The sequence below is a fragment of the Muscardinus avellanarius genome (assembly GCF_963383645.1).
Source record: "Muscardinus avellanarius genome assembly, chromosome: 8".
Lineage (NCBI taxonomy): Eukaryota > Metazoa > Chordata > Mammalia > Rodentia > Gliridae > Muscardinus > Muscardinus avellanarius.
The window spans coordinates 88,626,877-88,653,391 of NC_137794.1; the positions used below are offsets into that span (position 1 = coordinate 88,626,877).

The following is a 26,515-nucleotide window of genomic DNA, read 5'->3' on the forward strand; positions in this document are numbered from 1 at the left end:
CATTGCTTGTTTGCTTATTAGTTCACCAAACATGTCTTTTTAAAAAGCAGGAAAATCAGCAGGGCATGGTGGTCCATACCTGTAACCCCAGTATGTAGGAGGCAGAGACAGGAGGATTACAGGCTCAAGACCAGCCTCAGCAATTAGTGACACTCTCAGCAACTTAGCAAAACCCTGTTCCAAAAAAAATAAAAAAGACTAGATATATCTCAGAGGTAGAATGTCCCTGGGTTCAATTTTCAGTAACACACACACACACACACACACACACACACACTCCCAAAACAACAACAAAAGAGAAATCACTTGGTCTTTACATTTTCTCTGAATTTCATCAGTCCTTACATCTGCGTTGGGCTCTCTACATTGCACTGTAATGTCTACTTACTTGTATATTTCTAAAAAAAACTTGATTTTGTCACCAGCATACTGCTTGGCCTACTATAAGCTATTCAGAAGCTGAATAAATTGAGTGACTTACTGAGTAATAAAGGCAGAATTAGGAATTTGTTGACAATTCCTAACCTAAAGTTAATAGGGACTAATGACCAAATGTATCAACTACTTTTTGGTGTGGATGTGGTACTAGTGACCAAACCCACAGACATTTTATGTCTGAGCTATACTTTCAGTCCTATTTTATTTTTAAATTTGAAACAAGGTCTCACTAAGATGCTAAGGGCTTTGGAAACTTGCTGGCGTTGGCTTCAAACTTGCAATCCTCCTACCTCAGTCTCTTAAGTACTGTAATTATAGGCATGTGCCATCTTGCCCAGCTATGTGTCAAACATATCTGATAAAAAAAATACCTGTTTTCCCGTTTTAATATTTTCTACTACAAAACAGTAATTCTGTAAGAGGAAAAACTACAAGTTGAAAAATAAAATTATATGAAGCACTTCAGATTTTTCTGATGTTTCTTAAAATTATATTTTTAGAGATAGTAAATCCTAAGAAATATAGAGTACAGCAAGTGGAATTAATCCTCATTTTGGTAGCTATCACTTTGGAACAAAAAATTGTTCCCCAACCCAACATATTTGTGGGGAGCCATTAAGGCTTTCCCCTAGATTAATGTCTCTGACTCAGCTGAATGTCCTTCGCCCAGAGTCAACAAGGTTTGGGGAGAAGATCAGATGGTGATGGCTCGAGGGTACTGATTAACCTATCTGTAATATATGTGTTTTGTATTGGTCTCTATTGTATTCTGGTGGTGGTAGCATGAGGATATTGATTGACCTGTAACTGTATAAATACCTCTGGAAAAACAAACCCAGCGTCAGCGCAAGAGAGAATACTGACCCAGGCGTAGTCGTCGACCAGTAGAGATAGGAGGCTGCGAGCTCCCCCACATTAAAATAAATTAAATATTCTGAGAATCAAATTCTTAGAGTTAAGTTCTTCATCCTCACGCCTCTCTTCAGAACCTGTACTTTTGCCGGCTGGCTCCGACAGGTGGTGGCCTGTACAGGAAATTTTGAAACTGAGGATCCCGTGAAGGACACCGCTGAATAAAAAAAAAAGCGAGCTCTAAGATTTGTAGTGGTGGTGAAACGTGGGAAGTATAATATATAATAGGTCATTAAACAAGAAGCTTTGCGCAAAAGAAACTAAGATAGAAAATGAAGGTGCCTAACGTGTAAATAGTAATATACAATAGGTCAGAAGATTAGTTTTTTGTTTTTGTTACATAGGCTTTTTGTTAGAGAAACTAAGAGAAAATGAAGACGCTTTGCCTTCAATCTTTAACATAGCATTTGCTGAACAAAGTGTTGAAAAACTCAGATCTTTATCTTTAATATCACTGTTTCAAGCAGCGATAAATCGGGCTGCAGAAAACGGAGAAGATACTATGGGATTCAGAGTTTTCCCGGATACTGAAGACCCTGACGGTTAAGGAAGCGTTATTAGATTTCTTAAATGCTGACAAAACTGGGTCAAGGAGGTGTTACTAGAGGACATAGACCCTTTCTTTTCAAACAATCCGGTTACTGAAGATCCTGACGGTCATTCTTAGAGGACATAGACCCTTTTCTTTCAAACAAAATAATTAAAAACGGCTTGTGCTCAATATGGGCCAACAGCACCTTTTACTCAAGCCATGTTAGAATCTCTCTCCATGGAGGCTTTGTGTCCTTCTGATTGGAAACAGCCCGAGCTTGTTTATCAGGGGTGATTTTTTATTGTGGAAGTCTGAATTTGCAGTACAATGCCAATCCACAGCAGATTTAAATGTAGCTTGGGGAATACCCATAAATTTTGATACGTAAGCAGGAGGACAATTTAGGGAGACTGCTCAGCGAGTAAAATTTAGTCTAGCTTCTTAAGCTCAAACCAATGCTGCTGCGTGTCGAACATGGAACAAGTTGTCTTATTCAGGAAAACAAGCTCTTTCAAAAATAAGACAAGGACCAGATGAGCCATATCAGGAGTTTGTAGCCAGGTTATTACAAACTGCTAGTCGATTGATAGGCGACAGTGAAGCAGGGCTGTTGCTCGTAAAGCAATTAGCCTTTGAAAATGCTAATGCTGTTTGTCAAGCTGCCTTATGCCCTTTTAGAAAGAAAGGAGACCTGTCTGATTATATTCGGCTATGTTCCCATATAGGACCTGCATATACACAGAGACTAGCTATGGCTGCAGCATTACAAGGGAAACTATACAAGAAATCCTTTTCCAACAACATAAAAAATCAGGACCTAAGAATAATATGCTTAAAAGCTATGGGTGTGGACAAAATGGTCACTTAGTTAACTGTCCACAGAGACAGTGTGCTAGTAATAAACGAGAGCCAGGCTTATGCCCTCGATGTAGAAGAGGGAAGCATTGAGCTAAGGAATGTAAATCAAGGACTGATGAGCAAGGGAATCAGCTCCCATCAGGAAATGGAAGGAGGGGCCCGCCTCAGGCCCTGCAGCAACAATGTTATGGGGCACTTCAGACATTTGTACCACAGCAGGACAACTCTCAACAAAACAATCCATTCAAAACTTATTCAGAGCAACCCCAGGCAGCGCAATATTGGACCTCTGTGCCTCCACCTATACAGTATTAACTCCCGAAATGGGAATACAAGCCCTTCCTGCTGGTGTTTGTGGTCTGTTACGTAAAGGGACAGTAGGATTGTTAGGACGAAGTAGTGTCACCATGAAGGGAATTATAGTAGCCTCTGGAGTAGTTGATTCTGACTATGAAGGAGAAATAAAAATTGTGATACATTCTCCTCTAGGGATAGCTGTTATTAATGCAGGTCAACGATTGGCACAATTAGTATCACTACCTCAGGTGCAAACTAATAATAGTGCTTAGAGACCTAAACAAGGTAAAAAGATTTGGCTCATCAGATGCTTTTTGGGTCCAAGCGATTGGAACTCAAAGACCAGAATTAAAACTGTTTATTAATGGGAAAGAATTTTCAGGTTTGTTAGACACAGGCACAGTTTGTTATAACAGCTGATCTGTGGCCTAACAAATGGCCTAAGCATTCTTCCCTCACTCACCTTAAAGGCATAGGACAGATGTAAAATCCTGAACAAAGCAGTGATTGGCTTACTTGGGAGAGATGAGGAAGGCCATGCCGGAGTTTTTCAGCCCTGTATTGTTCCAGGACTTCCTGTCAACTTATGGGGCCAAGATGTTATACAGAACATGGGTGTATATCTTTATAGCCCCAGCCCTATAGTGACACAGCAAATGTTAGATCAAGGACGTTTACTGGAGGAAAGTCTAGGGATAAATAATCAGGGTGTTATAGAGCCTTTAAAGCTTCATTTACAACGCCCTCGAGCAGGTCTAGGGTATTTTTAGAAGGGGCTGTTGATCCGCCTGTATTCCATGCTGATCCTATTACTTGGAAAAATGAGGAACCAGTTTGGATTGTTTAATGGCCCCTAACCTTGGAAAAAATAAAAGCCTCAGAGCAGTTAGTACAGGAACAGCTTGACTACGGTCATATAGAAAGTTCTAACTCCCCTTGGAATTCACCCATATTTGTCATTAAGAAAAAAATCTGGATGAAGATAATGCACGGTGGATATCTGAGCAACTGGTGCGACATACGGATCAAGCAAAGATAGAAGACTCTCGGATTAAAGCAGACTGAAAGAAGACTCTCAGATTAATGCTGGTGACTGAAACACGGGCTTACGTACCAGATCATCCCATACTTCATTCAGCTGTTTGGGAATAGCGGGAGATCACTGTCTTCAGTAACAACTCATGATTGCTGGGACTTCTTGCTTTGAATTTTACACCCATTGAGGAAACTTTTGGTTATACTGGACAAAGAATTGGTAAAAATGTCAAGATTATTTTGGACGGAGAATTGATTGTACAAAGACTAATAGTATTATTTTGGACAAAGAATTGGTACTTTTGGTTATTTTGGACAAAGAGCTGGTACACTCTTATATTTTTCTAGGGATGCAGTTGACACCTGTGGTATTACAGACAAGTAGTAACTGCTATTGAAGGCTTGGTCTTGTGGGGCCCTGGTTACACAAGGAAAGGAGATAAAAGTGTTAGCCCACTAATAACTTGTTTACTCTATAAAACTGATTCAACATGTAAAAATCATTGTTAATTTGAGAAAATGTCTTGCTGAAATACCTATTTTACATAATATTCCCAATACCTTGTTTATTAGAGACAAAGTGTGGTCTCAGGACAAAGAACATTTTTTCAGCAGAAGTACACAATTTACCTTTGAAGGGTTACCCCCATTTAAGAGGCTGGTAGTCAATGACGGGTAAGATTTCCTTGGGACAAGGAAACCTAAGACAGGATATACAGCCTAGCTCTGTATTATCCAAAGACGGGTAATCCTTGATACATGAAGGAAACAACCTAAGACAGGAACAGTCTTCTTTGAATATAGTAAAAAAAAAAAGGAGGAATTGTGGGGAGCAATTAAGGCTTTCCCCTAGATTAGTGTCTCTGACTCAGCTGACTGTCCTTCGCCCAGAGTCATCAAGGTTTGGGGAGAAGATCAGATGGTGATGGCACGAGGGTACTGATTAACCTATCTGTAATATGTGTGTTTTGTATTGGTCTTTATTGTATTTTGGTGATGGTAGCATAAGGATATTGAATGACCTGTGACTGTATAAAACCTCTGGAAAAACAAACCTAGCATCGGCGCAAGAGAGAATACTGACCCAGGCATAGTCGTTGACCAGTAGGAAATATTGACCCAAGTACAGGGGTTGTCCAGTAGAGATAGTAGGCTGGCAGCTCCCCCACGTTAAAATAAATTAAATATTCTGAGAATCAAATTCTTAAAGTTAAATTCTTCGTCCTCACACCTCTCTTCAGAACCCGTACTTTTGCCAGCTGGCTCCGGCAATATTTACTCACAGATTTGGCCTGCTATTAATCATCTTAAGGTTTTGATGTTATCACATTCCAAAGATGGGTTAAAGTTGATACTTTTATGGAAAGCTAGTTTCAAAAGGAAAGTATATTCTAGGGAATCATTCAAGTTTGAGATGATTATTTGAAAACTGTTCTCTTAAAATTCTCTTAAGACCCTTTGGGCATGCTTCTAAAAATCCTATATCCATCACTTGCCTCTGACATATTTTCCCATATAATCAGCACTTAACACATTTTATTAACTGATATCTTTAAAGTCTATCTCCATTCCTTTGGCCACAATGTAAACTGTATGATTTCAAACTGGTTTGAGGGAATAATCTTATGTAAACCCATGTTATTTATTCTCATAGTATCTTATAGGTTTCAAATTATTAAAAATATTTTTATGATCCTAACAATTCTATGAAGTAGAAAATGTAGAGACATTTATCCAGAGATAGAAAGCCAACTACCTAAAAAATTAGGTAGGAATTAGGGATCACGTCCAACTATTTCAATTAGAAATCCAATGCTTTTTCCATCCTAACTCACAGGTTTAATTCAGAAAAGTGACTGTTTTGGAAAACAAAGTCTTGCTGTTAAAAGCTGCACAATAAACCAGGCACAGTGGCACATATGCCTGTAATCCCATTTCTTGGGAGGCTGACATAGGAGGATAGCAGATTAGAGGCCAGCCTGAGAAACTTAGCAAGATACTGTCATACAATAAAATAAAATAAAAGGTGGGGTGAAGTCAAAGTTAGAATGCCCCTGGGGTCAATCCCTAGTATCCCCCCCAAAAAATTGCATAATAAAACATTTATTTTTAATAGAAAAAGTACACTTAAGGATATCTGCCTATACAGTATCAGTTAGTTCTATAGACTCTTTTACCAATGAATTAATTCCTTTCATCTACCTCACCACTGACATGAAACACTGGTATTTTGAAGACCTGAAATCAGAATTCAATAAAACATTCAGTTAGCAGCATAGAGTTCACTGAGTAATACTGACAGAACTCTCTGCCAGTTCTGATGTGATGAGAAAGCTCTTTGAAGCTCATTTTACCTTCCTTTAAATGGAAAGCCCCTTTACCATCAGCTGTGTTTATTGAGTCATGCTAGTCCCTAATTTTTGCCAAAACATATTTTCCTTTGAAATACAAGAATCATAACGTTTCCAGCTTAGATGTGATCCAAACTCCAAGTCCATAGTTAAAAATATGATATGAAGGAGTTCTTGAAGAAAGTCTTATTAGCAAAATGATTGATTTTGTTTTATCTATTCTGAATTAAACTAGAGCACTGCTGTGAGATATACTAAATCCATATAATAAAATATGCTAAAAAGAAATATGCTGTATTTTAAATATCAACAAAGATGATGCAAATGGCTTACTGTTAGTAATAAGCATTTTCTTGAATCCCCCCCCATAAGATCAATTTTATTACTGGATAATCTCTTTTTAAAAACAGAGTCTCGCTGTATTGCGCAGGATGGTCTCAAACTCATGAGCTCAAGTGCGCAATCCTCCTGTCTCTTCCTCCCAAGCAGCTTGTGCCACCACGCCCAGCTAACAGCTACAATTTTTAAAACATATTTTGGGGCTAGAGGTGTAGCTCAGTGATAGAGTGCTTGCCTAGCATACCCAGGTTCAATCTCTAATACTGAAACACAAACAATAACAAAAACAAAAACAAACTGTGTTTAGCTGGGCATGGTCGTACTTGCAGGTAGTCCCAGTATTTGGGAGGCTGAGGCAGGAGTATTGAAAGTTTAAAGCTAGGCATGGTGGCGCACACTTGTAATCCTAGCATTTGAGAGGCTGAGACCAGAGGATAGTGGTTCGTGGACAGCCTGAGCTACTTGAGTCCCTCTGCAACTCAGTCAGACCCGGTTTCAAAATAAAGAATAAAAAAAAAAATAGGGCAGGGGGTGTAGCTCGGAGGCTGAATGCCTCTGGGTTCCATCCCCAGACCCGCAAAAAAAAAAAAAAAAAAAAAAAAAAAAGTTTAAGGCCAGCCCTGGGAATAATTCAGAGTTAAAAATGGGTTTAACTACAGTAACCAAAAAAATCTAGATAACTCTTTTCTATGAAGAGAATGAAATGAATTTGTCAGAATACTACAATTTGACCCCAATCTACCTTTGCAGACCTAGTTTTCTCTAAACATATCCATCCCACCATTTCTAGCAAAGTCAAGACTTTAATCAGGAAAGCTCTCTTTTAAGTGTTAAGTTAAAAAATGATTCACTGATACTCATTAAGGCACGATAAGAAGACCTTATTCAGGAATTACCACGGTGGTAGAGACTAGGCTGAACTTCAAAGGCAGCACAGGCAAGCAGGATGGAGGGAAGTGGCAGGAAGGGAGGAATCCTGATGGCTCCATTTCCCCTCTACAACAGAGCTGTGGAGTGCTGGGAGTCAGAAGACCTGGTGTGTGGGTGGGGAAGTGACAGTGGAAGGAAGAGCTGGGGGAGGGATTCAGAGTTCTGTTAGGACAAGTAGTGGAAAATCCCCTTGCCATGCTCTTCCTCTATATTCCTGTGGTACCTTGTTGATGCAGAATCCAGCATTCATCACACTCACTTAGTTTGCTGCGTCCTCAGTTGTTTCCCCAACCTGATGGTAAGCCTAAAGCAGTGGCTGTGATATTTACTCCATATCCTTAAGAGAGGACCTCAAACAAAGTCATCACTTCAAATGATTTAGAAGCATGCAGTATTCTAGAAACTGTTATGTACCAATGAAGGAAGAAGCACTTTTCTAACAGTCCCCATTGCCTAGACCTAATCTCTAATACATATGGTCAACAGGTGTATAGCAGTACAAAAGCTCATCTCAGAATCTAGCCTTCCAGCATATAAAACCAACTTCCATATAAGATATACTAAAAGATCAACCCTGTAAGCTTGTGAGCTTCCTCACATGAGCGTTAGTGAGCTTATATTTACTAGTTCTGTGTAAATAGCTATGCCTTATAAGCATCATAAAACGTACATATTTCAGATTGATTCTAATAGATTTGCACAAGAAAACTTACTCACTTAAACTTATTTTAACATTGAATAAGAGCACAGAATTTTAAAGATGAAAACCAAATCTCGAGTCCTCATTTACCAAAAGGTTGAAAACTGGGACCTGAAGAAATTCTTCAATATTCTATAGTCATCTAGAATGGAACAGGGTATAGAAATTATTCCACCTAATAACTAGTGCAGAATTTCTTCCACAGAGTGGGTTTTTAATGAATAAAATGAATTAAATTGGCCATTGTGTTACTGAACCCATATTCTGTTTTTATTTTATTTTTTTCTGTATAGTGATATTTCTTAATAAACTCTCTAGAAAGGACATGCCTTAAAGCAAGGTCAGGCACAAAATCAGGCAAAGTCTGTAACTGAACAAATCGACTGGACAAGAACCCTACAACAGGAGCCACCCCTGTTTTGTAAGCATGCATCATATGAATTAATGGGAATGCCTCTGAGATAATGCGCACAGGGAGGGATGTTCAGGATACAGATATCCTACTTGTGGCCTACTAGGCCATAAGAGCTGAGAGGAAGTGGAGCACTTCTGTGTGGCTCCTGAGGTTGGCAAGTCTTGCTTTTATCATATCTAGCTGTTCCTCTATTTTTCATCTTTTCTCTTTATCTGTTTCAATGATAATCCCTCTTCCCATTTCAAAGGCCTTCCTATCTATCCTTCTGGTCTTTCCTGATATCCCTTGCTTTTTCTTTTTATCTTTCCTTGTACGTTTTGAAAGTTTTATCTACACTCTGTTAGGTGAAGACATAATAGGATATTATTTAAATAAATTAGACATTTACCTTCTAAGCCTTTAATCCAGATATGTAGAATGAGGTTTTATAAGCCCAAGTCATTTTACATTTAGTTTTCTAAAATGTATTAAATTGGAATTTTTGATCCTTTATATACAAAAAAAATTTGTTCTCAGGAAAATCTTGCCCTTAGCACAAAGATTGTAGGAACCTCCTTCCTAGTAATTAAAAGTACAAGGTCTAAAGGCAAATCACATATCTACTTAGAGTGCAAAGAATAAAATTTTCAAGAGTAGTACATAGAGCACCCTCCAATGTAAACCACAATGATCAGCACTATCGCTCTAACTTCTAGTAGATATCTGAAACACAAGAAGTTTAACATTTTTGAGGTTTGAGATAATTGCTAGTTATTGTAGTGATGTAAAATTACGAATCAAAGTTTTTTCAAACCTAGTTTAAATATATTCACCATGTTTATACTGGGTATATGTGATATTCAGATAGTACTTAATGCTTATAAAATATATTTATATATCATTTGAACATCAATATATAGTATAAACATCATTTTCAATTTTCAAATGAAGAATCTAAGGTTTATTGGTATAATAAAAGGCATATACAGAACTACCATAGAGTTCTCAATACAAATATTTTCTTATTATAATATGTAACATATACAGCAAAATTGGAATAACTTGCATATGTAAACTGCAAATACTTTTGAATTAGAAAAGTGATATTGCTTCCAAATATCTAAGTAAATTATGCTGGTCTTTTCAAGTTCAAATTTCTTATTAGACTTTCTTTGTAAAATAATAATTGCTTTGTAATTTTTACCTGTCTCATATTTCTTAAATATTTCAGTATTGGGAAAAAATACTATCAGAAACATATAGCTAGTGAACAGAAAGTCATCTTTCAATACAAAAGTAAACATTTCTCACTTAATGTTTTTTCTTAAACATTGGCCTAATTTGCAAGTGGGTAGTTCATTTCAACTCAGTAATTCACGTAGTCTTTTGTAACTAACTTTTTGCATATTTTTTAAAAATTTGCCAAATTTGAAGAGATGTGATATGACTTTAGGTTGCATCCTATTATTGCCAAAGTGCATTTTACCTTGACTTTCCTTTAAAAAATAGGATTACCCATAAACTCTGATTCCTTTAAACAACTGGGAAACAGAATCAGATTTGATATTATACATGTTTAAAACTCACATTTAAAAACAATTATTTGTTTAATAGGGCACAGATTCAGAACAGCTACAAATATAAATTTACTTTTGAAATAACTTCTGTGATTTCAAGGAAAAAAGTATGCTAAAAAAGAATATACCAAGTATGATAACTAACCATTAGAATGCCATTTTCATTTCTGAAAAGAAATAAGCGTATTAATTTTTTAAAAATAGCACCTGAACAATGACATGAATGGTCAGAATATGAAAGGGGCTCACCAGTCTGAGTGAAGCCAAGCTGATGCAGGATCTCCTGAGTGGACAGCAGGGTTGACTGTTTCAATGTGGGTGACTGTGAGGAGGTTGGTGGTGGTAGTGGTGGTGGTGAAGTAAGCGATAGATTTTTGTTGACCTGCAATAGAAAATGCATATCAGAAACTACAGCATAATTTTCTGGTTACTGATGCAAAAACTTAATGAGAAATATTTGCTTACTATCCAAACCAGGACACATGGTTAGGAGTGGTAATGATTTATATGGTTAGCTCTTAATGTTTACAAAATAGTTTTAATCAAGAAATGAATACAAGTGATGATAAAAGCATAACTATAGAAAAGTAAATTAGCTTTTCTAAAATTTGCTCATTATGGAACTGACATTATTAACAACTCAAAGTGGTCTTAAGTTATATAAATAAATGCAAAAAACCAAAGGAAATCCTTGACTACTTTTAATTCAGAGCTAAAATATTTCATCCCCACATTTCTCTAGCATTTTAGTGAAAGGGCAGGTACTCCCTTTTTAGAAACTGGAAAGAAAATAGTGTACAAGTCACGTTTTTTATAAATCATAGTGACATAGATAACACAACTGTATCCTTACTTGTCATGTGAAATAGTTTTCATTGTATCAGAAGCCTTATCCTTAAGACTATCTAAAAATAGGACTGCTGTTTAAAATGTTATTATAAAAATTTCTATAAGTAAATGTAATGGTCTATAATACATAAGACTGAGTTCACTAGTCTCACATAAAAGAAATGTGTAACAAATGCGCCAGTTTGCTAAAAACATTTGAAAGGTCTATTAGTAAATTTATATAATAAATTATAATTTCAAAAATATAGGATTTTATTATTAATAAATCACCTTTATTATTTCTAAGAAATCATGATAAAATATAATCTATTTTTTAAAAACCGTGACAGCCCTTTTTGGTACCAAAATATGTAATCTGTAAATTAACAAAATGGAATTACAACATATAGCAAATAACTACTAGTATAAAACACTGGCTCCTTTCCTTTTTATTTATTTTGTTTAAAATAATCAAAACTAACAGTTGACTTCCACTGCATTAATATTTAAAAATTTCCTTTTGATATTCTGCATAAGATAATACTAGGTTATGGTATCATATCCTTTATTTTATTCATTATTTATATATTTGTAAGTGCTTCTTTTCAGTAATGGTAAACAATATCTTAGATTTTAAAACTCAGTTATTCTTTCTTTTCTTTCTTTCTCTTTGCTTTTTGTTTTGTAGTACTAGAGGTTGAACCCAGGGAGAGTCTACCTATGAACTACAGCCCACCCTATTTTCTCTTTTATTGTGAAACAGGGTATCACTAAGTTGTGGATGGCGCACTAAGTTGCTGAGGGGGCTTTAAACCTGAGATCCTTCTGTCTCAGCCCTCCAGTACTTGAATCAGTAGTATACCATTAGGAATGGCTAAGACTATATAGTTTCAGAAATACCTAAACTGTTATGGTCACCTAATAAAACATAAAAAATATTTCTAAAATAATGAGAAGGGGGCCAAATACCACACCAGTGCTAAAATATTATCCAGCTTTAAAAATGATCAAGGTTCATTATTAAAAACTGACCAAAATTAACGTTGAATGTTTATATTAACATAGTAACTGATTTCATTGTTATTTTAGGAACTACCTTTAAGTTTCCTGGCCTATATTTAAACAAAGATAATAAAAATAGTATCTATGCTTTCACTGGAATGTGCCAATAAAGATGAGTTGGTTTTCATGCTAACCATCAAGCACTAAGAAACATATGTAAGAATAGAAAAAAAAGGAAATAGAATAAATAGGGTCTAGGGTTGATTCAGTGGTAGAGCACTTGTGCAGCGTATATAAGGCCCTAGTTCAGTCCTTAAAACTCCAAGGGGGAAATAAAGGAGGGGAAGAGAAAGTGAAAGAAACAACAAAGTGCTATAAGGATAAAGTACTCTATAAGAATGAGTTATTATTACTAATATCATTTAGAAGGGTATCAGGTATAGCTAATATAGTGTGGTGATGCACTAAATCAGATTTTAATGCTTTTAAATGGAACTACCAGGCCAGGAGTGATAGTACATGCTTCTAAACCCAGTACTTGAGAGGCTGAATCAGGAGGATTACAGGTTCCTGGTCAGCCTCAGCAACTTAGGAAGGTCCTCTGCAACTTAGTGAGACCCTGCTTCCAAATAAAAATAACAAATAGAGCTGGGACTGTACCTCAGAAGTAGAATGCCCCTGGGTTCCATCCCTAGTACTACAAGAACGATAAATGAAACTACCATGTACAAAGGGGAATATTTATCACCTTTCTTTGTAAAACTGGAGATTGAACAGCTATATGCTAGGGATATGAATCTGTCAGTCAGTATCTATATATGATTATGGTTACACATACACATGCACACACATACACAAAATATGTCTAGTATTCCTCTTCAGGAATTTACTTGTGTCAAAACAAAACAAAACAAAAACACTAGCAAAGCTAGAACAGTATACCTTAAATGGCTCTCCATAAGTGGTCACTATTTTAAAATAAAATATTATCTGAAAAACTATAATTACATGTTCTTCCTAAGTATTTTTATAATTTATTTATAAAAGTTGTTTATAAATTATGTAAAACACGTCTTGACACCTTTCTTTGGAGACTATTCAAATGTCCAAAAAAGGATGAGTTACAACATAGCAAAGCAGATGACTTGATTTCCAAGGATTGAGATAATTGTTTATTATTAATAATGCTTTGACATTAGAACTCAAAGCATTTTCAAAGCTAGCTTACAGATATTTAACATTTCATTCAGAGAAATAAAATAATAACCATTAAATTTAATGAAGCAATATCTATTTATGAAATATATGCTGTGGAAAAGAATTGCTTAATAATTTTACAACAACAGAAAAGTTGGCTAAGATACTCTACCCTATACCAATCTACCCTCTTTTTACAACATATTTTTCTGCTTGCTTCATGCAAAAACCACAGTCTGTCCAAGTCAGTTTATCTCCATACTGGAGAAAACTTGAAGCATAAAATGAATGAAATTCATAATAGAAAAAAGAAAAAAATACCTAGAACTTCTGCCAAGTTAATAAAAAATTATTTTGCCTACTTTTAAGAGTATGTGCAGCCTTATGCAAAATATGCAAACATTAATTATCTAGGGGTAGATTAATTTTCATGTTAAAATTCTCATTCCCAAAAAAAACTGAATACAAAAGACTGAACAAGCTAACAATTAGTTTCTCTTTTAGTAATTAGTTAAAATTTTAAAACTATGAGTTTTTAACACTCATTTAATATTCACTTACAAGTTTAATAATTGAATTTAGATTAAATGCTATTTTTACCAGAAGTAGAATTATAAACTTTCAAGTGCTTAAAACTCTTCAAATTGGCTTTAAAATTATAACTGAAAAGATGCTGATGCTGCCTACTTTCTTAAAAGTTCACAAATGTATCTCTTTGCCCAGAGAACTTCATTTTTTTGCCACATCTAAACAATAATTCAGGTATTATTTTAATGGGGAGACAGTTCTGGAGGCAAATACAATACCTAGGAAGTGTTATGTTGCAAATCACGTATCTGTTGTAAGAATTAAAATCTCAGTATTTAAAGAGCAGAATAAACTGAAAACCTGAGCTAAAGTGAGCTTCAAAGTTTCCAAAGTCAAGTATCTTTTACATTTTCAGAATATAAATTTTGAGTAGTTTACATTACCATGATTTCTAGGTTAGTAAAATCTAAGAAATGAGCAAGTTACTGAATCTTAAGGAGAAATTCAAATGCATCTTAAGGCCTTCAGATGTTTTCTTGATAAATTAGGATAGTGAGATTAGGAAGGAATTGTTAAAGAGAATTTTAACAGTGAAAATGTAAGGTGCCAGAAAATCTCACCCTTATGCCAATTCATTATTACATTAACTAAAACCAGAACTCAAATTTAAAGCAGTCATTATGAAGTTTTATTCTACATTTTAATCACATTTTTATCAGCTCCTGATAGGCACGGAGGTCTGGTAGTTCAGATTATTGATAGGATTCCTCTATGTGAATTCAAAATTAAGATCTTGTTTGACTCAAATTATTCAGCAACATGTCTTTAAAGGTAATTTACCTCAAGACATCTTGGTTTTCTCTCTGAGACTTTATTTCCTTACTCTTCTAATCTAGTACCCTATATCATAGGGAACATTTGTTTGGGAACCCCCTGAACTCACTTCCAAACCTATTAAAAAACACACCGTTTACACTGTCTTTTCTTCTAGTGTCAGAGAAAGAGCTAGGTGCTTCTGTTGAGGATTAATACCTTCACTGTCCTCTTGGGGTTATCATTAAAGCTCTTCTGAATTCTACTGTCAAATGTTCTACTGGCTATTTTTTTCCACAGGCTAGAAGCACAGACCCTTCTATGTAAGTACAAAAATAAATAGTGAATAAAAACCCTTTCATTTTATAATTCCCTTAAGCTTCAATAGAAGGTAATTTTTTTGGGGGGTGGTCTGGGGATGGAACCCAAGGGCATTTGACCTCCGAGCTACACCCCCTACCCTATTTTTTATTTTGAAACTGGGTCTCACTGAGTTGCAGAGGGCCTCACTAAGTAGCTGAGGCTGTCCGTGAACCACGATCCTCCAGGTCTCAGCCTCCCGAATGCTGGAATTACAAGTGTGTGCCACCACGCCTGGCTAGAAGGTAAATTTCTTGAACAGAATGCAGCTGTTATTTGCACCTCAACATTTCACTTGTAAACTAGTCACAACAAATCTTGTCTCCACCATAACACTAAATTTAAAGCAAAGGTCACTCTGGACTTCAAATTGTCAAAATCAGGCCTCTATCTGACAGGGCGCATCCTCCGGCTGTAATACTGCTACGCCGCCATGCCCAGCCATGCTGAGGGTTATGCTAGATAGACCCTGGGTCCCTCTTCTTCCTCGCATCACACTGCATTGCATCGCATGGCTGCTCTGAGCAGGAACACTCATTTTCATCACTTGAGATGCCTCTGAATGCTGTGTTTTTAAAATCTAATGCAGGTCTCTTGGTCATTAAGGTTAGAGCTCACCTAACCATTCTCTACAATTTATTTTACTGGAAGAACTATCACTCTTTAGCTAGTTGCCCAGGGCAGAAAGCTGGAGTCAGACAACTCCCCAACCTCCACATGGGATTCTCCTACAGTCCAACCAGCCCTCCACATCGTATAAGACCAAAAAAAACCTTAATTTGCTCTTGTCCAGTATGGAAATGCCAGGAAAAAACAACTATATTTAAAATAATATTAACAACCAAAAAATAATCCCTTTCCAAATAAAATCAGTATCCTACTACTCAAAACTTAATTCAGTTTTGTCTTAATGATGAAAATATCTGTTTGCCTATCTATATACAGGTGTTGGGTTTTTGTTTTTTTTTTTGGCAGTCCTGGGGATTAAATCCAGGGGTGTTCTATCACTGAGCTATACTCTCAGTCCCCCATGTTATTTTGAGACAAGCTACTACTAAGTTGTCAACAGAAGATTTTAAAAGTTATCTTCTAGCCGGGCATGGTGGCACACGCTTGTAATCCCCACGTTTGGGAGGTGGAGACAGGATGATCATGCAGGCTCAAAGCCAGTCACACTGGCTTAAGAGACTGTTTCCAAATTTAAAAAAGTATAAAAATAGGTCTGGGAGTATAGCCCAGAGGTAGAAGGGTTTCCAGGAACCCCAGTACCACCAAAAAAAAAAAAAAAAAAAAAAAAGTATCTTCTATTTGTAAAACCTACTTCTATTTGTAAAACCTACTTAAGAAATGTTTTCAGTAAAATGATAGATTGGACAATATAGGTTACTACTTTACCTTTGTAGCATTCTTATACTAAACATTTCTATACTAAACAATACAATAAACTTTAATGTGGTGGTATTTACAGTCACCTAAGATAAGTGGTGATAACTGATAAAAAAGATGAACTCTCTGGTTTCAAGATGCATACAGAGAAGTGTGGAAAGACAGAAATGTAAGGATTAGGAGTAAAAGCAATACTGTTTAACATTTAAAGATAACATAGAGAGGGAGAAATAAAGAGATTCCTTTGAAGTTATGGATATCTAATGCTGGAAAATTATGATTTAAGTTAGAATGAACTCATTTACTAAAACATATCAGGTATAAATAAGTATCTTGGGAATATTAGAAAAACAATTTCATCTGTAAAGAATCACACAAATTTTAATGGAAATAGATCCCAGGCAATACTACTTCTCATATGCTTCAACTCAATTTTATTTTTTCAAGAAACAAAGAAAAATTTAAGTTTTAAGTTCTTAGGTAGCCATTTTGGGCTATGATTATTCAAGACCCTGATACAAATTGTGATCTGTAATACACTCAGATGAGAACTCTTCCATCTTTCCATCATCAAGTCTGTATCTGTGGATATAGCCAGTTTTCCCCTGTGTAGTAACCAGGATAAAAAAATCACTTAAGGACAGTTCCTTCCATTAGAACTCAAGATGACATCCCTTTTACTTTTTTAAGGACTTGATTCCAGTAATTACCATCTCCATAGTAAATTATCAACTTCTAAGTCATCATAGAATCATGCTCATATTATCCATCTAATATTCCCCTGCAGCTCCTGCCGTATTTCTCTGCTCATAAGTCATGGTATGATTTTTTTTAAGTGGTCTACACTTACACTCTTGATTTGCTTCTGTTCCATTTTCAAGTCACTTGTCTATTATCCTTTTGTCTCCACTACTTAATGACATAGCTGTCATAAAAAAAATCAAAGGCTTCCAAATACCAAAGACCAAATACAAGAAAACCATTTAATCTTGCCAATACAGTGGTACCAACTGCCTTCCTCTTACTCTTCAGAAGCACATAGCAGTCTGCCACTCCTCTTGCTGGAACTACTCTTCTCCATGTTTCCCTGACACAGCCTCTCTAGAACCACTACCTCAGGAGGTTAGATATACTCTCTCCCTAGGCAGTCTCATCCAACTTGTTAGCTTAAAAATAAAAAAGGGAGAAAAAAAAGACTTTAACCCTGACTTTTCTCCTGAGCACAGAAATTATATCCAATTGCCTACTTGACAGCCATCCTTATATCCAATACTCTACATTTATCACTTGCTCCCTCCTCTCCAGGACCTCCCCAGGTTGTTACAAAGCACTACCAGCCCAAACTGCACAATTGTTGAAACCAAAAACTTCACTACTCCCCATCCACACTGAATATATCATCAAGTCCTGATGAATCTGTTTCTAAAGTATATGACTAAGCTGTCTATTGCCTGTATCTTCATTATTACATCCTAGTTTAGGCCTACTGTTAACAGTCTGCTGATGTCTCTGGACTACTTTTTGCTTGGAAGGTTCTTATTTCCCTATAATCCATTCTGCTCTTCTCCACAGCTTGTTTCTCTGATTAAGCCTTCCAACTCATTACCATGCTGCTAAGAGGCCATGTGTGATCTGCACCTGATCACCTCTCCTGCCCTGTTGTAAAACCTTGCTGCCCCTTCCCCTTCACTGTACTACTTAAAAACAGTATCTTATTTCTATTCCTTGAGCATGTCCATCTTCTTCCTAGACAGGACTTTTATAAAAAAAAACAATTAACTCTTGTTAAGGCCTCTCCTCATCCTCCTCCTGAGAGCAGCCTCCACTTCCTGTCACTCTTGTCCTATGAATCTATTTTCCCCATATCACTTATCTGAAATCATCTCAAAGGATTTTATTCACTATTAGATCCCAAGTACCCAGAAAAATACCTGACAGTACTCAGTAAGTATTTGCCCAAAGAATCTTAGTAGAAAAAAATGAGTGTTCAACAATGTAAAACTCTGACAGGGATTTAGGAAGAAAAAATCTATTTATCTGGTGAAAGTGCATAAATATACCCTGCTGACAAGAATAAGGAGTTTTGACAAGAGTGGTAAGATATTCAATAGACAATAAGTCTTAATAAGAGGTACCAGAACAAGTGGAGAGCCACATGCAATGTAGCGACATAGGGCTGGTCCACACTATCACATATAAAAATTAATTCAATCATAAACCTAAATGTAAGAGCTAAAACTACAAAAATCCTAGAGAAAAATGGGACTAAATCTTTGAGACATAGGGTTAAGCAATGTTTTCTAACACATGACACAAAAGGGACAAGTGACAAGTGAAAAAAAGACACACTGAGTATAAAAGTTAAAACCTTGTTTCAAAGGACACCATCAAGAAAGTGAAAATAAATGGATAAAACACCTGCAGATCACTCGTCTGATAAGAGACTTGAATGAGGTTTCTATAAAGAAGTATTAAATATTAACATTAAAGATTTGAATATTTCTCCAAAGAAGATATATAACTGCCATACCAAAAATGCTCAACATCATTAGTTATTAAGAAAATGCATTTAAAATAATGAGAAAGCCATTTCTTATCCTTTAGGAAGGCTATAATAAAGAATACACACAATACAAGTATTGGTGAGGATGAGGGAAAAGTAGAACCTTCCTAACTTGATTGTGGGATTCTAAAATGGTATAGCCCCTTGGGAAAAAAGTTTGATAGTTCCTTAAAATGTCAAACACAAACTGGGTGTAGTGGCACACACTTCTAATTTTAGCATTTGGGAGGCTGAGACTGGAGGACAGTGGTTTGTGGACTGCCTCAACTACTTAGCAAGGCCTTTCACAACTCAGTGAGACCCTGTTTCAAAAAACAAACAAACAAACAAACAAAAAAATAGGGCTGGGGGTGTATTGGAGGTACAATGGGTTCCATCCCCAATAGTGAAAAAAAAAGTCAAACACAAAGGTATCTTATGACTCAATAATTTCAATCCTAGACCCAAGTACCAGAGAACTAAAAACATATGTCCAAACTGAAAATTATACATATATGTTCAGTTCTTTTTTTTGGGGGGGGGGGTCTGGGGATGGAACCCAGGGGCATTTGACCTTTGACCTCTAAACTACTTCCCCTGCTCTATTTTTATTCTTTATTTTGAAACAGGGTCTCACTAAGTTGCAGAGAGCCTCATTAAATAGCTGAGGCTGTCCGCGAACTGCGATCCTCCAGTCTCAGCCTCCCCAATGCTGGGATTACAAGCATGTGCCACTACACCCGGCATACGTTTAGTTCTTAACAGAATATCATTATTCTTTGTGTGTTGGGGGTGCTGGGGATTGAACCCAGGGGCATTTTACCTCTGAGCTACACCCTCATACCTATTTCAGATTTTATTTTTAAGTTGTTGAGGCTGGGTTCCCAACTATGATCCTTCTGTCTCAGCCTCCCAAGTACTGGAACTACAAGTATGCACCACCATGCCTGGCTAGCATTATTCTTAATAGTAAGTAGAAACAAGCTAGATATTTATAAACTGATGAAATGAATAACAAAATGTAACACAGTTTATTTGGCAATAAAAGTAGTAGTGATAAGATTATTACTTTTGTCATAAATAGAGAAATCTTGAAAAGAGTATTGAGTAAAAGAACTCATTTACAAGTGACCACACATATGATCTCATTTATATGAAATGTACAGCAGTATGGTTACTGAGTATATGATATGTGTGGGTACACTTAGGAACTAGAAATGACTAACAGATACAGGTTTCATTCTGATGTGATGAAAAAGTCATAAAGTGGGATGGCTGTACAACTCTGAACATGGTTAAAAAACAACAGTGAAGAATAACTGAAGATTTTAACAGGGTTGAACTTTTCACATCTCCATTTCCGAATATGTAATCTTTTTTTTTTTCATGAGCATTTAATCTACCTTTGTTAAGCACTATGGACATAAAGATGAATGGCATGAGCTGTCGTGCTTGGGAGGTTTCCAGATTAGTGGAAGGTATTCTCCATAAAGACCAGCTAAATGTGTGTAGGGTATTTTACTCTTTAGGCATTTCAAAAGAAGGGTGTGTAATACATTTTTTTTAGAGAAAGAGAATTGCTAGTCAAAAGATACAGTTCTTTTTGCCAACAGTTTTATATACTATGCACACTTAAGAAGACTTAGTAATCTTGGAGCTATAATCATTACACCAATCATTGCTATCAAGAACAAGTTTCCTGAACATTTTCAGCCCAAGTCAGAATATAGCTTGTTCTCTTTTTGCCACCCCCCCATCTCCCTTCCCCTTATCTAAATTTGCTATCCTGTTGACTTTGATAATTAGGTAAAAAACATGATGGGTCCTGAATGATACTGGACAGCTCTGTGCTGGGGTAAATCCAGTATTTTATGACATGTTTCCTCTATAAGATGCCCCAGCGTGGAAGAAGACAATAGCTTACTGCATTCCATGTGTTTGCCACATGGTAGTAGGTGTCTACTGAATTTTAAAATGTCCCTCTTTTTTGATAGTATATAACACAGTATTTGAACTCACTAACACCATTCTAATTATTTCTCTTCTGGATGATTCATCTTTTCCTTTGTGACATATAAATATATTTGTCATCTGTTCGGCTAACTTTTTAAGTAGGCGGAAGAGGGAAGGATGAAAACACAGGACCATTCCAATTCTTTAACTGATCTCAACAATTGAGTTAAAGGTTAAACATAAAATAGTCATGTTTGTAAAAGGAGGACAGTGCTGTGTGTATCTCAGATACACTTTAGTTCAAACTGTTTAGCCAGGCGTGGTAGAGCATGCCTATAATTCCAGTACTTGGGAGGCTGAGACAGAAGGATCACAGGTTCGAGGACAGCTTCAGCAATACAGTGAGAGGCTTTCAGCAACCTAAAGAAAACCTGCTTCCAAAGAAACAGGAAGAGTACAGCTTAGAGGTAGAAGGGCCCTGGATTCAATCCCCAAGACCATAAAAGAAATAAAGAAATTGCTTGATAATCAAGAGCCTTTTTTGTACAATTTTTAAATTGTTTGGGGGTCCTGGGCAAATCACTTAATCTCATTCTAAATATAGAATTACAATAATATCTAATTTGTCCCTCAAAACTATTATGTAATTAAAATGGAAAAAGGGTATAAAATACTTTGGTAAATGATTAGAGAATGTTATCAGAATAACATATCATTAAATGCAGCTTGTGCATATTTCAGTTTACTCCACCAGAACTGTATTAATTGGTATCTCTTACATATTAAGTATCATGTAAAATTTATCTGGACTGGAAATGTAGATCAGTGGTAAAGCACTTGCCTAGCATGTGTAAGACCCTGTGTTTAATCCCCAGCAAAGTTAAAAAAAAAAGTGTAAAATTTATCTCATAGAATTAAATGACCTTGCTGGTCCTTTATTAAAGTATATCACAATTGCTTAGTATTCGTGTGTGTGTGTGTGTGTGTGTGTGTGTGTGTGTGAATTGAACTCAGGGCATTCTATCTCTGAGCTACACCCCTAGCCTGATTTTATTTTTTATTTTGAAACAGGGTCTTGCTAAGTTGCTGAGGCTGGTCTTAAACCTGCAATCCTCCTGTTTCATCCTCCCAAGTACTAGATTACAAGTGTGTGCCACCATGCCCAGATTTACTTAGCATTTTTAAATCTTCAAGCTTGTAAATCTATTTACTAGATATTCTAAGATCTCAATATTATGATTCCTTGATAATTTTAACCTCTAATAAGGAAAGTATATATCAGGTTAATTTTTGTCAATGTTCTAAACTCTATAATGATGCATTCCAATTCTTTGGTGTTTTACAAAGACAACTATCATTTTAAATTATCTTCCTGGTAATAAAATCTACTTACTTTTGCAGCACAGGATCGTATCACCTCCTAAAAGAAATACAGTAAAATAAAGAAGTATTCATAATTTCATTTAAATAAAATATTGACTCTTTTCAACACATTTAATGTTACTCTTCTAATAACAAAAAGCAGCACTTGGGAGAGTCTCTTTGTCATCCTGCAGTTACCACTGCATTGTTTCCAGTGAGCTGGGAGGAGTATAGAGGAGGAAACTTAATGCCATGTTCATGATAAATCTGATTTGCCAATATGAAAGGCACTAACTGACTGACTCCTGAGGGCCCATGTGTATCTGCCTCAAGAGTAACTTGTCTCCTTAATAAAGTTGGTATAAACATCAAAATTCCGTATGAAAACATTAACAGGTCTAAAAGAATTAGAATTAAGTATAATGTATAATTATCTCAATGAAAATGAACATATATAAAATTTCCATATTAATTCATATCAGTTGTAATTTCATAAATACCACTGAATGGCAAAGAATATGACTAATATTTAAAAAGCTAAAAAAGGAATTGCCTACAATTCATGGGACAAGGCCAAGAAATAATTATTTTTAAAGAGAAACTTAAATGTGACTTAATATATAATGAACCATTTATAAGTTTTCTATTGAAGAGGCACCAAAAAAATGTTTAAGTCCAATTAAGGTTAACCAGCATATATTATCAGCCTGGTATAGACCACTTACAAATGTCAACAATCAATGTAGAGTTTGGGTGGGGAGGGAGAGAGAACTGAAAAATATGAATATCAATATTTTTTATCCAGAAACAGTATTCTAAGGTAGCATGTCTAAAAGATACTGTTAATTCCATTATTAAAAGAAGACAGTAAAATTGACTCTAGACTTGGAGTGCAACTACATGACGGAATTCCAGCTCTCACGCTTTTTTCTACCAGCGGGACCCTGGTTAGGTTGCTTAATTTCTATAGGCCTCAAGTTCCTCCTCTATAAAGTGGGAACAATATCTCTGCCCTCTACTATCCTAACAAAACATGCAGTAAAGCACTTAGAAGTGTGCCAGAAATATATCATGTCAACTATTACTAATAATGAAACAGATGTTACTATTAATTAAAATAAAGTGAAAACTCCTGTGGGGTGGAGAAAAATAATCAACCTTTCCCAAAATTGGCTTAAAACAATTTCATATTCATATGATTCCTGCTTCTATAATTCTATTTAACAAGCACCTCTATTATTAGTAACCTGAGTTCAGGTAAGTATTAGAATGGGAGAATGTTCTTGTGTGTTTCAGAAGCTAGAAAGGTCTACCTTTCATTATAAGATGTTTTGTCATGGATTCAGGTTTATTAATCAATTTTTATAAAATTGATTACTCTTAATAGGTACTCAGATTCTGAGCAACTGTGGATTTACTGATAAGAGCAAAGTTCTGGATCTGATAACTTAGTTTTACCAGGGCTGCAGAATGCCTTTTAGGTATTGCTATGGCAACAACATACAATCAAGTCTGCTAACTATGAAACAATAAATAATTTATATTATGACTAAATGGTAATACTAACCAGAACAGAGAATTATCTAATTTTTATGCCTTTACTCAGTGACTAAACACCTACTAAATACCTTCTGAGCTAAATTCATTATGGAATTCACACACACACAGAAAATCACATTCTAAACCTCAACTATAATTTACTAGAAAATACTTTTACTTTAGTAACAAAGATAGACTTCTATAAACTGATGAACAACCTATAGATAAAAGAGAATTTGGAGACTACAGAAATATAATTACAGAAAGCAGGAGAAAATGGGTTGTGACAAAAATTGGGAGTCCCTTCAACCCAAATATAAAATAGGATACAAAATATAAAAAGGATGAAGCCACAATAAGAATAAAAATATATTTTGCTTTATTCCCACGTACACTATTGTATATAGTATGAAAGAAAGCACACGGTAGATACCATCTGCCAGCAAATTCTTTTAACACAATAAAAAATAATGGGTTTTCTTAAAAAAAAAAACCACAGCAAATAGAAAAAACTTTCATTCCCAAAGGCAACCTCTACCTTAATCTCAAAGAAAACATATTATCTAAAAAGTTTTTAAAAGGAAATAAAAGGATTGAGGAAGGAAACAGACCAAATAATGTTAAGTTCATATATGAAGCTATCACTACCAGTCTCAAAGGAGGGGATAGCACAGTGGGGTGCTGAGGGTAATCCACTAAGATACTCTGTGTATATAGGAATGTATTACATTTAATCTCATTATAAAGTGTAAATAAATTGCACCAATAAAACTCTAAAAAAAGAGAAAAAGAAAAAATGTGACAAAACCCAAGTAAACTAATAATTTTTAAGCCTTTTCTTTTATAATAAATTTATTTTATCTTGCCTTTAAAATCATTTCTTAAAATATTTTTCTCATTTCATTTCTTTTATGTCTATTTTGTTCTAACTTCCTTTCAGTTATCCAAAGATGGTAAGCATATAAAATGATATTTTAGAAAAGCTACAAGAACTTGGTGATTCCAGTATGTTAAATTTTACAATATAATAAGATTGAAAAAACCCTGGAGAACCTAACCAAAAGAAAGAAATCAAATTATTAAAATCAGAAATTTAAAAGGAGATATCACCACAGACAGTGGGGAAATTCATAGGATTGTCAGAAATTATTTTGAAAATTTATACTCCAATAGACTGGAAAACATGGAAGAAATTGATAGATTTTTTTTTTTTTTTTTTTTTTTTTTTTGGTGGTACTAGGGTTCCTGGAAGCCCTTCTACCTCTGGGCTACCCTCCCAGACCTATTTTATTTTTGGAAACAGGGTCTCTTAAGCCAGAGCGACTGGCTTTGAACCAGTGTGATCCTCCTGTCTCCACCTGCCAGGCGCAGGGATTACAAGCGTGCGCTACCACACCTGGCATATAGATTTCTAAGCACATATAACCTACCTTAACTGAACCAAGAGGACATAGAAAGCCTAAACCAACTAATAGCAAGCAAAGAAATAGAAACAGCAATAAAAATTCTGCCATCAAAGAAAAGCCCAGGCCCTGATAGGTTTCCAGCTGAATTCTACAAAACCTTCAGTGAAGAACAAATCCCAATACTTCACAAGTTGTTCTGGGAAATAGAATTCTCCCAAATTCCTTCTACAAGGCCAGTATAACATTAATCCCAAAACCAAACAAAGACACTTCAAGAAAGGAAAATTACAGACCAATATCCTTGATGAACATAGATGCAAAAATTCTAAACAAAATACTAGCTATATGCATTCAAAACCATATCAAGAGAATTGTACACCACGACATGTTGGTTTCATCCCAGAAAAGCAAGGCTGGTTCAACATACACAAATCAATACACGTTATTCACCACATAAATAGAACTAAGAAAAAAACCACATGATCATATCAATAGATGCTGTAAAAGCATTTGACAAAATCGAACACCCAGTCATGTTAAAAACACTGCAGAAAATTGGAACAGAAGGAATGTGTCTCAACATCATTAAGGCAATATACAATAAACCCAAAGCCAACATCCTATTAAATGGGGAAAAACTACAAGAATTTCCTCTAAAATCTGGAACAAGACAAGGATGCCCACTATCACAACTCCTTTTCAATATAGTCCTTGAGACTCTTGCCATAGCAATAAGCAAGAGAAAGAAATCAAAGGAATTCAAATAGGAAGAGAGGAATTAAAACTATCCTTATTTGCAGATGACATATCCTTTATCTAGAAGACCCAAAGAACTCAACCAGAAGACTACTGGAGCTGATTAACCAATTCAGCAAAGTTGCGGGATACAAAATCAATCTAAAGAAATCAGTTGCTTTCCTATATGCCAACAATGAATCCACAATTAAAGAAATAAAGAAAACAACTTCATTCATTATAACCTGAAAACCAATAAAATACCTAGGAATAAACCCAACCAAAGATGTAAAAGACCTCTACAGTGAAAACTATAAAACATTAAAGAAATTGAAAGCATTGGAAGATGGGAAGATATCCCTTGCTCATGGATAGGCAGAATAAATATCATCAAAATGGCCATTCTTCCAAAAGTGATCTACAGGTTCAATGCAACTCCTATTAAAATACCACATTCATCAGAGACCTAGAAAAATCAGTCACAAATTTTATATGGAGAAA

The 26,515-nt window shown here is 35.5% G+C and overlaps 1 protein-coding gene across 1 annotated transcript in view; it reads right to left on the bottom strand.

The window, feature by feature from the left end:
- AHI1 (Abelson helper integration site 1) overlaps positions 1-26,515 on the bottom strand; it is a gene marked incomplete at both ends in the record, with an annotated part of 198,861 nt that overhangs the window by 99,924 nt on the left and 72,422 nt on the right. Inside the window, 2 exons of the mRNA XM_080700129.1 lie at positions 10,613-10,745; positions 22,366-22,392. Coding sequence (XP_080556255.1) covers positions 10,613-10,745; positions 22,366-22,392 — 160 coding nt within the window. The remainder of the gene's footprint in view (positions 1-10,612; positions 10,746-22,365; positions 22,393-26,515) is intronic.